Source organism: Sapajus apella, unplaced genomic scaffold (assembly GCF_009761245.1).
Source record: "Sapajus apella isolate SASKATOON/1434 unplaced genomic scaffold, GSC_monkey_1.0 scaffold1, whole genome shotgun sequence".
Classification (NCBI taxonomy): domain Eukaryota; kingdom Metazoa; phylum Chordata; class Mammalia; order Primates; family Cebidae; genus Sapajus; species Sapajus apella.
In genome coordinates this window covers 46472639-46487133 of record NW_022436941.1, presented here as the reverse complement: position 1 = coordinate 46487133, position 14495 = coordinate 46472639, and the positions used below count along the sequence as shown (strand labels likewise).

The following is a 14495-nucleotide window of genomic DNA, read 5'->3' as shown; positions in this document are numbered from 1 at the left end:
TTAGTAAAAGTTGTTAAGAAAAAATACGGCATAAAGGAAATATTAGTCGACTGACATAATTTATTTAGCTACAGATTTTAAATATCATTAAGAGCTGCTCATATTTACCAGTGGGAGTTAATACTTGCTTATTAACCAACATATATTGTTCATTTATATTATATTGGGGTAGGAAATGAGAACGAGTAAGAGGTAGTAAATTTTTTTTAACTCAGAAATTATATAGTTTTTAATGTAACTGTTTTATTCCTCAGAAAAGAAACACTTTTGCCTAAAACCAAGTATATCTTTAGCAATCTTTTTATGTTTATTTTTTGATTATTCTGAAAAATTTGAAATCTGTACATATACTGCAAGTTAAAAATCAAAGTTACAATTAAAACTTAAGCTTTAAGTAACCAGAGATATAAGTATCATACAGAGTGGCAAGAAATCTACAAGCATGTCCTAGATGGTGAGATAGCAAATTTTATTCAGTAGTCAAACAGAAAAAATACATCTTTAGAGATTTTACGAGGGGATGCATTTTAATATACAATTAATACTTTTCACTACAAAGTTACCATGGCATTATTAGAAATTCTCAGATTCAAATATGTCATATCAGAAACATGGTAACTACTAGAAATTACCTATCTACATATATGATGCTTTGTTAAAGGGAAATAATGATAACAGGTTGAAATCATTGCATCCTTTCTTCTAGGATTTAAAAATTACTATTCCTATATTTGAGAATCCATTAGCTTGAAAGCTTTTTGCCAATTCTGTGCTTCTTCATTATATATGGGAAAAAGCAATGGATTTCACTGAACAAGTTTTTACCAGCTATTTTACCATCTTCATGTTTCCCAGCACCTCACAGCAAAGCCCCCCAGTCTTCCCAGATATGTTTATAGAGTCTGAGCACGGTGAACATACTTCAGACTCAGATCATCATTCCCCTGCACAGAAGAGTCTTGAGAAGGTGTTCTTCCAGTGCAAGATCCTGAGTATGACCTGAGCAGTAATAAAACAGCAGGCATCATACGGCATCCTTCCTGATAATTACACAGAAGCCACAATCCTTTATTTTCCACCAACTACTGAATTACATTTCTCCAATTTGTGTCCATACAAGAAGCTGATTATGTATAAATTTGGGAGAAAGAAATACAGCAATTTTAACTGAATTATATGTCAGAAAGTCTGGCTGCTCAAATGCCTATTTATATCTAGTTGTAGTTGCTCATGGTCACTTGCATTTGGGGTTGTCACTCAGTCCTATAAAGGGTGTTCAACGGATCTCCTGTTGCACCATACACTTGTTGGTTGTACACAGTCAATGGTTCTTCCACATAGCTAAGCAAAAGTACTTTCCAGCATCTGAATTAGCTTGTTTGATCATGAGTTGCTGTGAAATATATAGACTCTTCTGATTTCTGAGGTAAAAGAGCTCTCCTCCACTCATGAGATTATTTTATATCTAGTAGAAGCTTAAGATATATATTCAGTCATTCAGATATGCAAATTTAACCACGAGAGACAAGTAAATTATGCAAGATGATGTACATTCCATTTTAGCTAGAAAAAATGTACAAATACTATATAATTCCAATTCAGAGAGGACACCTGAACCAAGTTGAGATGCACTGAACAAAAGTTGCAATGTAATATCTGTGTTTCCACAGATTGGATTTAGTTTTGAAGAGCTGTTTTTAAGTACTTGAAGAGGTTTTCCATGTTAATACTTTTATGTCTTTTTCCTTGGTATTTTCACAATTTTTCCCCTAAACTACCAAACACATACTAAATCTTCAGAAAATAGTTACATCTCTATTTTATAATGTTTTTCATATTTTTATGATTTATATACAATGATTAACAATTTTAGACAGTCTAGCTAAGCTTAAATTACCCACAAATCTAACTTTTTGATATAAGATCATATTTCTCATATATGTTATTTACATGTATAATAATTCTATTTGTGAACACTGGCTAGATAAATTTCATATAACTCAGGTATATACTTCATTATATAGCTATATATTGCTGAAATTTTTACAGACACCTTAAAACAGCAAATGACATTACCTGACAACTTGAAGTTACTGCTCTTGTATAATAAACATTTAACTCACTCCAGGTTTTTAAATGTATGAATGCCAGCATTTCCAAAGTAAACAAAAGAAATATGATCTCTAACATTTTAGTATCAAATTTTACAAAACAGGATTATTAAAGTAGAAAAAGATTTCTATGGCTTATGATATGCTGAGTGACACTAGTGATACCACTGAGTGAAATCACTGATGTCATATTTTTCCGTAAAATTTAATTTCTACACTTTAACAATATTGAGAAATAGTGACTTGTTTAATGAAAATAACATAGTATACACAAAAATGTCCTCATTTGTAGGAGGAGTTACTAAATATGCTTTCTAAAACCATTAAGGAATTATGGTAGCAGAGTTTAATTATCAACCACACAATAATCAAATACAGCCATGACACGTTTCTAAATCTTTGCCAAAAGTAACCTTCTTATAAATTCACATAGGCTTTGATAAAACAGAAAACTGGTCTGGAGGAGGATGTTGTCCTGCATCTTGACAGAATCCTACATTTGTCTCACCAGTTCCTCACTAAATATCTAGCAAATAGGTTGGAGGTAATGGGCATTTTCTTGATAATTAGCTGTGTAGGCAAATATGTTCTTTGGCAGATAATATAAATGTTGATTTAAGGACCAGCCAATAAAGAGTGTTTAAGCTGCAAAACATTCATTGCTCAATTTCTCACAGATTTAGTTGAAAAATCCTCAAGTTCAGCTTTCCATTGTCACCAAGTGACACACTACTATTTTATGTTATAAAATGAAATATATTTCACCTATAATTGATATAATAGCTACTTAATCATTTCCATATTTGACAAATTTGTGCTATTCACATTAACATTACTTACAATGATGATTAGCACCAGGCAAATAATCCTAAACCACTGTTTCATAGTGAAACTAATCAAACTCCTCATTTTCTTAAACACACAAAGCAATGCATGTCCCGCTGAAACTGAAGAATCTATAATGTATATAAAGTTAGTAAAGACAAGTAGTAACCTATTGCAAACACCAGTAAATTTTAGTTTACATCTAGGTTTAAGAGATGATGTTTAAAGAAAATGGTTTCAAGCTGGAAGCAAGATACACTATTTTAAAAACAAAAATAGCACAAGATAAGTGGCATATACTCTAGCAATTTTCTTTAACGTAGCTTTTTCAAATATAATCTAGTCTACAGTGCACTCAAACTGCAGAAACATCCAAATTAGGGGAAAAAAAAGCAATACTTATCCTTGCAAAAAGGGCTTATACTCAAAGGAACATCTGAATAAAATTGAGACATCTGCAGTAAAGTTTTACCTTCTCCCTAGAATGTTTGAGATGAACTCAGTGTAACACTGTCTTCCAAGAAAAGACAAAGTGATCAATGCAAGAACACATCAGGCTGCCTTGGACAGGCCAATCAATGCAAGAAAGAACCTTGCCCAGGGCCTTATGCAAATAGAAGCACGTCCTGCAACCTAGGGAGGGAACATGTGCAATAGATCAATTGGATATAAAAAACCTTACAGCTATATCAGCTTCAGACAGTAAATATATACTGATGAATATCTCACACTGCCCGCGAATTCTTAAAATGAGTCATTTTTAATGGCTAGTTAAAAACTTTTCCTGGGATCTGGAGTGCAGCAAAATAGAAGAAAATATCATGGGAGAAATACTCAGCATTACTTTTAAGACTGTGCAAATAAAATACTGATTTCTTAAAATTTCTTGGCATAGCTGAATTTTGCTGACATTTCAGAAGGTTAAGTTTTAACTATGTTTGTATTCAAGAACAGAAAATAATCTTAAAAAAAAAAAAACAACCCACATACAATCTCAGGTAGTTCTTGAACAAAGAATAAAATAAAAATGTTATAGCAGCAGAAATCATTCAAAATGTAAAATTACGGTCATCATTCACTAAAAACTCACCTTATAACCAAAGATTATTCTCTATAGTGTTTAAATTATTGATACAGGAACAGTTTTTCTTTTAAAGTTAATGCCTGTATCTCCATGAATCTCTTAAAAATCTGATTAGACCTAGTTACTAAACGAAGTTAGTATACTAAGCTCTCTCTCTATCCCTGTCAAAGGGTCTTGAAGGCAAGTCAGGTAATTTATAAGGCTGTATCGAAAATGATTCGTTATCAGACCTTCAAGGAAATAACAGAGTGTAACATTTTTCTCTAAATATTTTTATTTTTTGTTTTTATTAAAACCAATTGTTTCTTAGGAATTTCGTGTTTTACAGAGCCTTTTACAAGTTAGCAAAATCAAAATAATATTTTAAATAGGAATTATGCCAGCAACTACAATATAGATACTACCAAGCAAATAAGAAAACTCTGTAAATATATATTAGTATATCTACTTTAATTGTCTTCTACTTTGGAATTTTAAATTTGAAAATTTAGCTGTAGATGTATTTTCAATCAGGTATGTAGCAAATATTTCTAATATTAAAAATAAATTATATGATTCTTCTTTTAGCTACTGATGTATGGGATTTTCCTTGGCAACACAGTATATGAAATACAGAATCAGACATCTACTGTACAGTTCGCTATTTGAAGTGGTTTACTTAGCCATTAGAAGGACGTAGGCGTCTTAAAACACTGATTTATTTAGCCAATGGAAGGAATATGAAACTCTGCACAATACATCGGGTACTATGCTCACCACCTCGGTGACAAAATCATTTGTACACCAAACCCCAGAGACATGCATTTACCCATGTAACAAACCTGTACTTGTGTCCCCTGAACCTAAAAGATTGAAAAATAAATAAAATATTTTTTAAAATAAACTATGTAGGATAAACAAAACTCGCTTTTTATTTTTAACATTTCTAGTGCTTTCTACATTGGTAAGATTTTAAGTTTCAGTTTACTCTAATACGATTTTTTTCCTAAGGCATAACTAAACATGTCATTCATTTGATCCTCTTAGACTCAAAGCTTTAAAAAAAACTTTACTATTTTACATGGGGAAAGCATAGAGATAAAAAAAAATCAAAGTAATATAATACCCTTTTATAGCTTTTCAAGTATTAGATATCAGATGAAGTGCTTATAATAAATCAGAAAGGCATGAAGAGCAGGTTAATTATAGGGACTCAAATGTTTCCCTTTTTCCTATTTTAATTTCAAATACAGGAATTTTGAGTTGTCTGGTATTCACAGTGAAATGTAAACTCCAATTTACAGTAAGTAAAATACAAAAGACCAAGCAACTATGGTTTCACATCTTACTAAAATATTTAAATCATTGTATTTTTCTAATATATAGAAAAGATGAAAGAAAAACAATTTTAGAGTATTATCATCTAATATTTGATATGTGCTGACATTGTGATAAGCACTGAGTAATGAAATTCTGTATTTCTTGACATCAATTTGTACAATGTGTGTTTCTTGCTTTTAAAAACACATTTTCCATTTAAAAGGTAGGTATCAGCTATGATGTTTAGCCTGCCAAAGAATTTTGTGCTTTACAAATAAAAGGCAGAATTTATTTTAATGAAGAGTTCCCTCGCTAATTAAAAATATCATAATTTATTACAAATTTATGTTGGGTAGTTTCTTTTTTTTAAAACCCAATTAGAAGGAAGTGTGTGTCACAGGTAAATTTACTGGTTCTGAGACTAGGCTGACTTGGACTTCCATACTAATTCTGTCCCTTGTGCAACCTTGGACAGGTTCCTCAATGTATATATCTGTAAAAGAAGGCTCATCATACCTACCTGATATAGCTAAACTTAGGTTGTACAATGCCTTGCTAAATAAAGGGTTTGTTCTGGTTTGGTTTTGGAGACAGAGTCTGGCTCTGTCACACAGGCTAGAGTGCAGTGGTGCGACCATGGCTCACCATATCCCTGAGGTCCCAGGCTCAAGCAATCCTCCCCCTTCAGCCTCCTGCGTAGCTGAGACTACAGGCATGCACCATCATATCCAACTATTCTAAAACATTTTTGGGCCAGGTGCGGTGGCTCACACCTGTCATCCTAGCACTTTGGGAGGCCGAGGTGGGGGGGATCACCTGCGGTCAGGAGTTTGAGACAAGCCTGACCAAATGGAGAAAGCCCATCTCTACTAAAACTACAAAAGTGGTCGGGCGTAGTGGTGCATGCCTGTAATCACTGCTACTTGGGAGGCTGAGGCAGGAGACTCACTTGAACCCGGGAGGTGGAGGTTGCAGTGAGCTGAGATCGTGCCATTGTACTCCAGCCTGGGCAACAAGAGTGAAACTTCGTCTCAAAAAATAAATTTTTTTTAGAGATGGGGTCTTACTATGTTTTCAGGGTTGGTCTTAAACTCCTGGGCTCAACTGATCCTTTTGCTTCAGCCTACCAAAGAGCTGGGATTACAGGTGTGAGCCACTGTACCTGGCATAAACAATGTTTAATGACCAAATGTACAAGAATCCTGCCTTAGCTAGTGGTCTTTCTTGAGTGGCAGTATAGCATGGTGGTTATGAGCATGGACTTTGGAGACAGAAAGCATGGGTTTTAATTCTGGCTCCCTCACTAGTTAGTTGTGTGATCTTAGGTAAGTTATTTAATATTTCTGTGGGTTACTTTCCTCATACGTAACTGAGGATAATAATGTATTTATATCATAGGGTTGTTATAAAGGCTACATGATTTAATATTTGTAAAGCACTTAAAACAATGCCTGGTACTTGGTAGACGATATCCTACATAGGTATTACTTCCAGGTATAACTTACAGATATGGATAACATGAAGGAGCAAATGCAGATAGCAGAGACTGTTCCAGTGAGATTTGAAAGGTCAATTCGATTCAGTTGGTATTGTAGGACAGCTGTCTCTTTCCAGCATGGAATGAGCTGCAAAGAAGAGCCAACCAGGGGCTTGGCCAACAAAACTTATCTACTTTCCAGATCCTCATCAAGTGTTTTCAATTTTCCTGGTTAAACTAAATTTCCAGAGCACCAAATCAAAACATATTCAAAATTTAAAGGTAAATGATTTGGGGATTGTTCATATTTTACATTTTCCACACCTTCTTTCCCCTTGACTAGTTTGAGTAATGAATAATCGATTAAAATTGAAAGCCTTAGTTGGAAAGCACAAAGAGAAAAAGCAATAAAGAAAGAATAAAAACTAAATCATCATATAACTCAACAGAGAAATGTAGAATTGAGCCCTGAAATACAGAAAAAACCGGGAGGTTGTTTGAGGGTTAAAAGTCACTACAATTAGTACATTACACTACTTATTTTTCACAGGTACTTGATGAGAGGGAAAACAAAAATACAACTGTTACAAAGTGAGGTCATACTTTTAATAGGAGAAATATATATTTCAATGTTTCTCATCTGTAAAATGGGGATCATAACAGTATCTCATAAAACTGTTATGAGGATTAAATGACATAAAGTATACAAATTGCTTGGGACAGTGCTTGGCGCATTATCATTTAAGCATGAGAGATGCTGATGATGAGCAAGAAGATGATGTCACTGCCTTCTAATTTAGTTCTATTTAAAGAGTTTACCCTTAAAGACACTACTATGAATTGTTTAGAACTGATCTTGACCCATACATGTCTTAGGACATCATGGCTGGCTGAGAGATTACATGTATTCTATACTGATAGCAATGAGAATGAGGCAGAACTCTTAACACGATAATTGGATATGAAGGTATCTGTTCTAAGAACCTACTGTGAGATCTTAAACACATATCCTACCAGATGTTAAAGTTTACAATATACTGAAGATATCTAATATGTTACTACATATTTAATATGTAGATATAATATAAATCTGTTTAATATTTGGATAGATGTCCTACAATGTGTAATAGGAAGCAAACCTGAAAATTTGAGGCTGAGCCTAGAACAATGGTAGAAACTTTCATTACACTATCAGTGATATTGGAACAGGAATTTTTTTCTGAGATAAACTGAGCAGTAATACAGTGGTAGTATATAGGCCACTGATCTCACATCATTTTATTATTGCAATTTACAGGGCACCATTTGATGGAAAAAGTCAAGGTTTCTTTGTTGTTAGCAGACAGGGTATTAGAAACTTTTGGAAAATCAACATTTATACTTCTAAAGAATCCCAACTGGAAAGAAGTCAAGACTGGGAATTTCTACTGTTGGAGAAAGCTGAGTGTGTTTTATCTTTCTGCCCAGAGCAAAAAGATAAATATCAAGTTTTTCTTCTAATGCAGTTGTCTGGTGAATGCAGTATGGAAATTTGGAGATAAGATGTTAGAAGTTAGATATTGAGACATACGGAAATTTAGGCACAAATAGGCATATTAGAAGTTTAATATGCCAAATATTAAACTTCTAATATGCCTATTTGTGTCTAAATATCCATTTATATCATTGGACTCAATTATAAAATTGTCACTGAAATACTGAATAGCAATTTCTATTTTGCCATATCTGGCTTCCATTGTTGTTCCCTCAAGCCTTCCCTTCACAAAGATTCAGTATACTTTGAGTCTAAGTCTACCTGGCTCCCCTGAGTTAATTTGAATAAATTATTTAATAAGGATCAGAGTCTAACTATTAAAAGTTAAATGGCTTTGACTGTAAATTTTTTTGTCCCCTAGAAGTCCTTTCCAATTTGAGATGTCCGAGGTGTCACTGTGCTGGGGATTTTATTTGGGAGAGGGCTTACAATGAATGATCATTTTAAGGTTACAAGAACAGTAAAAACAGCCTTATTATCAACTGAAATGTGTTTTTCTACATTTCTTCTTATAAAAGGCTTGTAACAGTCAATCACAATCTCATATTTGCAGTAAAATACAAAATCTCTCATTAAGAGCTTTTATAATACCAATGAAAAAAATATTTCTTATGTAATGATTTATATTTAACAAATTAGTATGTCAATTCCTTTGAGTTCTCCTTGTTATTGTGCTAATTTTGCCAGGCAATCCTTGGTTTCCTGGCAGTCTTTGTGGAACTAGAGACAGAGTGACTAATCTACTAATCTCTCAACTACAAAGATGCAGGGAAGGCAGTATGGCCTGAATGCAGCTCATCTGCTATGTGGACACTAAAAAAAAGTTCTTCCAAAGGTAACTCCAATGGAGTAAGATGGGTCCTTTATTCTACATAAAGATCCCTATTAAAGATTAGTGAAGTTTTTCTCCATTTCAGCAGTCTTTCAAACAACAGAATCTTGGTGTGCCTGAAGGATATAAACATTAAGGAGTACACTAGTTTCTTAGGGGAAATAATCTATCAGAAATTAAAACAATCACAACTAATATCATACTTAACAATCAAATACTGAACAATTTCCTTGTAAGATCTAGAACAAGATAAGGATATCCATGCTAACCACCTCTATTAAACCTTAAACTAGAGGTTCTAGCCAGGGGAATTCAGCAAAAAACCAAAAATAAATAAATTAAATAAACATACATCCAGGGTAAAAAGGAAGAAGTAAAAATATCTGTATTCACAAATGAGATCATCTTGAATATGAAAACTCCTTAGGAATACACACACACAGAGAGAGAGAGATTAGAACTAAAAATGGTGAATTCAGCAAGGTTGCAAAATAAAGGACTAATACATAAAAATCAATCATGTCTCTATATAATAGTACTGAGTAATGTGAAAATGAAATTAAGAAAACAATTTCACTTAGAATAGCTTCAAAAAGAATTAAATGCTTAGCAATAAATTTAAGAGAAGTATCAGACTTGCACACGGAAAACCACAAAACCTTTTTGAAGGAAGACAGAAATAAATAGAAAGAAAGCTCACTGTCACAGATTAGGAAACTTAAGATTGTCAAGATGGCAACACTCCTCAAATTAACCTATGAGTTTAATCAATCCCAATATAAATCTTTGCTCCTTTTTAATTTTTACAGAAATTAACAAATCAGTCTTAAAATTCATATGGAAACACAAGACCTAGAATAGCCAAAATCATCTTGAAAAAGAATTAACAAAGTTGGAGGATCTCCTCCCTGATTTCAAAACTTAGTACAAAGCTACAGTAATCAAGTCAGTGTGGTATTGGTATGAGGACAGGCATATATATGAAATAAAATATAGAGTCCAGAAGCAAACCCTTACATTTATAGTCAACTGATTTTTGACAAGAGTGCTAAGACAAATCAAAGGAGAAAGAAGAGTCTTTTTCAACAAATGGTGTTGAGATAACTAAATATCCATATTCGAAAGAATTAAATTGGACCCCTACCTCACACTATATACAAAAACTAAGTGACAGAAACAAAAACTAGATAAATTGGAATTCATCAAAATTACAACTTCTGTACTTTGAAGGAAATCATCAAGAATTAGTAATCCATATAATGGGAGAAAACTTTCACAGTCATTTATTGATAAGAGATTTGTACCAATATATAAAGATGTATGAAAAAATTTTAAAAAAATGACAACCCAATTTAATAATGGGCTAAGGATTTGAGTAGACATTTCTCCAAAAAAATACAAATGGCCAATAGCACATAAAAAGAGGCACAACATCATTATTCATCAGAGAAATGAAAAAAATAAATAAATAAAAACAAAGAAAAAACTACATTGAGTTGCCACTTCACACCTACTAGGATAGCTAAAATAAAAAAAGACAGATAACAATAAGTGCTGGTGAGGATGTGGAGAAAATGGAACCCTCATACACTGCTGGTAGGATTCTAAGTATGGGTAGAAATGGGTAATGGGTATGGAATTTCTTTTGGGGTGATGAAAATGTTCTAAAATTAGATAGTAGTGATAGTTGTACAAGTGTGCAAATACACAAAAAGACTTTGAACTGTATACTTTATTTAAAGGATGAATTTTGTGGTATGTAAATTATATTTCAATGAAGCTCAATACATCTCCATTATATCTTGATAAAAGTATGTAAATTGTATCTCAGAAATAAAAAATTTAAAAAAATGCAAACAAGCAAATGTAAGCTAATTATTAAATAAAAGGTGAAGTTGAACCAACGATTGGGGATGAGATAGAAAGTTTTCTAGGCTTATTTTCATAGACTGCCATATAACATTGTAAAGATATTATTGTAATGATAATTCACTAATAATTTATTTTAGTCATTTTCCTATTTTATTGAAAAGACTATACCTACAAGAGTGTGTCACAGAAAAGCAATCTTTTCAGTCAGACTGAGAGCTGACCACGCCAGCAACAAGGAGTCTACAGATATCTTACACCAGAACAAAAAAAAATCAGTGAAATTTGGGGATTTCACTGATTAGGTGAAATTCCCAAATCAGTCAATATTTAAATGGAGAGTAGGGAGAATTACCAAATTTAGTTAGTAAAATAGTTAGGGCTTAAACTTTATATGTTGGTCAACTAACTGTGCAGATATTTAATGTTTTTGTAATATATATTATTTTCAAACTTGGGATAAGGGCAATATTAGACTCTTTATCCTCAAGATGTTTCTAGATCATCTGGGCAAAACAAGATTGGACACAAAATAACTTTAACAAAACTAATTAGTATGTATCTTGTAGTTATATTAGAAAAGGCAACTTATTTTTACTGAATTACCTGAATTTTTAAAGTAGCTTTGTAAGACTATTTTTGGCCTGAGTTATCTGGATACCATTATGACTCAGCTTTTCTTGCTTACCTCCCTCATTTTCACTTCCCTCAATTTTTGATTCCTAGCAGCCCAACTTTTAGCTGTTCTCATTGATCACATTATGCAGATATCTTACCAATATCCAATTTACGTTGTTCCTCGTGGACAAAATATAAATGACACTTCTTTAAGGTCATAGTTAGCTGATGTAAAAGACTAATTATTTTAGTCCCATTTTCTCATCACTGTAAATCCAAATCATGCTCCAGGCAATTTAAAAAGATCTACTGAGAGTTGAGAGAGGTTGAGTGTCCTCACACAGCTATGTCCAAAAACCAGTCCTCTATCAGCTGCTGAAGGGCAGCTTAGGCTGCCTGGAGGCCAGGGAGCCCAGCATGGAACAATGGCAGGAAAATAGAGTTCCCTTCATTCCTTAATTCACATGCAAGTGAGGTGCCAATCAAGTGCTGACAAGCATGGAGAAACCAAAATCAAAAGTGGGTAGCGATACACTTTCAAAAGGGGCTGTTTTCACACATTTCTAAGTGATTTTTTAATGATGGTTGTGAATATACTACTAATAACATGGAAAAGGAAATAAAAGTAGCAAGAAAAATACAAATTTTGTATCAGTTGAGATGATTCAATAAACCAATAAAATATATTTACTAAAATTACTTAACATGTTGATAAAAATATATGAACACTCTTGTTTTGGCTAAGCAAGTAAATTTTGATTCAAATTGATATATTGAGCACTGCAAACAGGGAAGGTAAGGTGTGCTGAAATCATTAACTGGGCACTGACAAAGAAAGCCTGCTAATTTCCAAATTAAATAAAAAAGTTAAGGTTACTTCATTCTGCCAAACTGATCACCTAGAAAGATAAGAACAAAACACTGAAATGGCCAAAAATAAAAGCAACGAAATCACTTTATCATAGTGGCTGGAGAAAAAGATGATGAAGAAGGTCAAAAACTGCATTGTTTTAAAATGACAGTTAATTTTCAAAAACTGAGCCTGAATTTTTTACAATGAATATAAGGCAAAAGTATGTTGCATTATTTGTAGATTTCTTTCCAGATGAATTTGGTAAATACATTCTAATTATGGTTACTAATTCTACTATGTGCAAAGTAAAATTTTTAAGAAATTTCAGGCTTTGTAAATGATGGTTTAATAATGTAACTTTCCATACTGGCATTATTTTATGCATACAGAAAAGATAAAAGGGGCAGATATATTACTTTTAAAAGTTTATTATCAATTCATGAGATGAAACAGTTCTTTCCTTTTGTCTTTAATGACTAAATCCTACAATCAAGAGTTGTCTTATCAAAATTTATTTTTACTAGGAACACAGAAAGTTTAGAGAATTAAAAATTTAAGTTGTTCCCATATGGTGAGAATAAAAGCAGTTAATAGCATATTTTCAATATCATGTTACTTATTATAATAAAATATATACTTTTTTTTAAGATGTTAGATCTAACCAGGTTGTAAGATTTACTACCATAAAATTAACATTGGTTTTGAAAATAAATCTCTGATTATAAGATATTCTTCAGGACAAATTCAACACTTTAAGATACAATATAATAGTAAATTATATTCTCACTTTTCAAAAACAACAATAGCAAAATATTAAAGCCGTAAGTAATTACATTTACTGGTAAAACTGCACTTGCTACAGTTTACATTTAAAACTACATTAATGTAAATACATTTATTTACATTAAATAAAATTTTTTTTGAAACTCATGACATAAAGAATGTGAACTTGTATGACAATGGTAGAAAAACAATTTCCATGCATTCAAATATGATGATGATGCTACAAACTAAGACCGTTCCCTAAAAAATGTGTGTGTGTGTGTGTGTATGTGTGTGTGTGTGAGACCTTTAATAAAAAACAAAACTTTACAACAATTTAAATCACTGAAATCCAAAGGATTTACTGTCTGACATGTGTAATGCACTACTGGGATAAAAAACCCAAATCGTAATTTAAGATTTACATATTAATCTTTATAATTTACTTGCTTGTAAAGTTAATATTAAAATTTTGAACAAAAGTAAAACATTTCATACAGTACAATTATGTTGAAAAGTCCTGAAAGAATGCGTATTTGTTAACATTTTAACACCACGAGTTTTTAAATCTTTTGCTTTTGCCTAAAATTAAGCAACTTTTTTTTTCAGTTTTAGGCAAAAGCAAAAGATTAAAAAACATTTCAATGTTTATTATTTCTTTAACAATACTGTATTTTAGAAGGCCTTTCAAACAAAAACATACTAGACCTAAACATATTAATCAAATTTGTCAAAAAATAATGTAAAATTCATCAGGGTGCAATGTTATTTGCTTAAAGGAATCCATAGTATTAGGTCAGGAGCCACTCTTTATTCATTTGACACTATTTGTATGCTTCCATTACATACCCCCAATCAAAGTTATTTCATAAAAAGTAGAAAAAAAAAAAAAGACGATGAGATAATTGTCATTAATACTTTAAAACCTAAACAACGTATATTACATTAAATAGACTTCTCAGCCCTGGCGTTGTCTGACAGATATGTGATGTGCCAGTGGTTATATTATATTCCTCCTCCCATGCATGTGCCTCCTGCAGAGATAGCAGACTACAGAAGCTGACCCTTACTGAGACCATCTTGTCTCTCTGACAAAGCTCCTTTTTAACTTCTTACTTACTGGTTACTTCCTGTGATGGAGAAAAACTTTAGCTCAGCTTGTGATAATTTCACAGGCCCTGAGGACCCTGACCCTAATAGCCTCAAGGTCAGAAGTCAAGTCTTGTTCTGA

The 14495-nt window shown here is 32.5% G+C and overlaps 1 protein-coding gene across 20 annotated transcripts in view; it reads right to left on the bottom strand.

Annotated features, from left to right (window-relative positions):
• FAM172A (family with sequence similarity 172 member A) overlaps positions 1–14495 on the bottom strand; it is a 490654-nt gene that overhangs the window by 188263 nt on the left and 287896 nt on the right. Inside the window, exon 9 of one of the 20 annotated variants that reach the window (XM_032276318.1) lies at positions 12913–14394. The exons of the other annotated variants lie outside the window; for them this stretch is intronic. Coding sequence (XP_032132209.1) covers positions 14377–14394 — 18 coding nt within the window. The 3' untranslated portion in view covers positions 12913–14376. Of the gene's footprint in view, positions 1–12912; positions 14395–14495 lie in introns of those variants that run through there. 20 annotated transcript variants of the gene reach the window in all.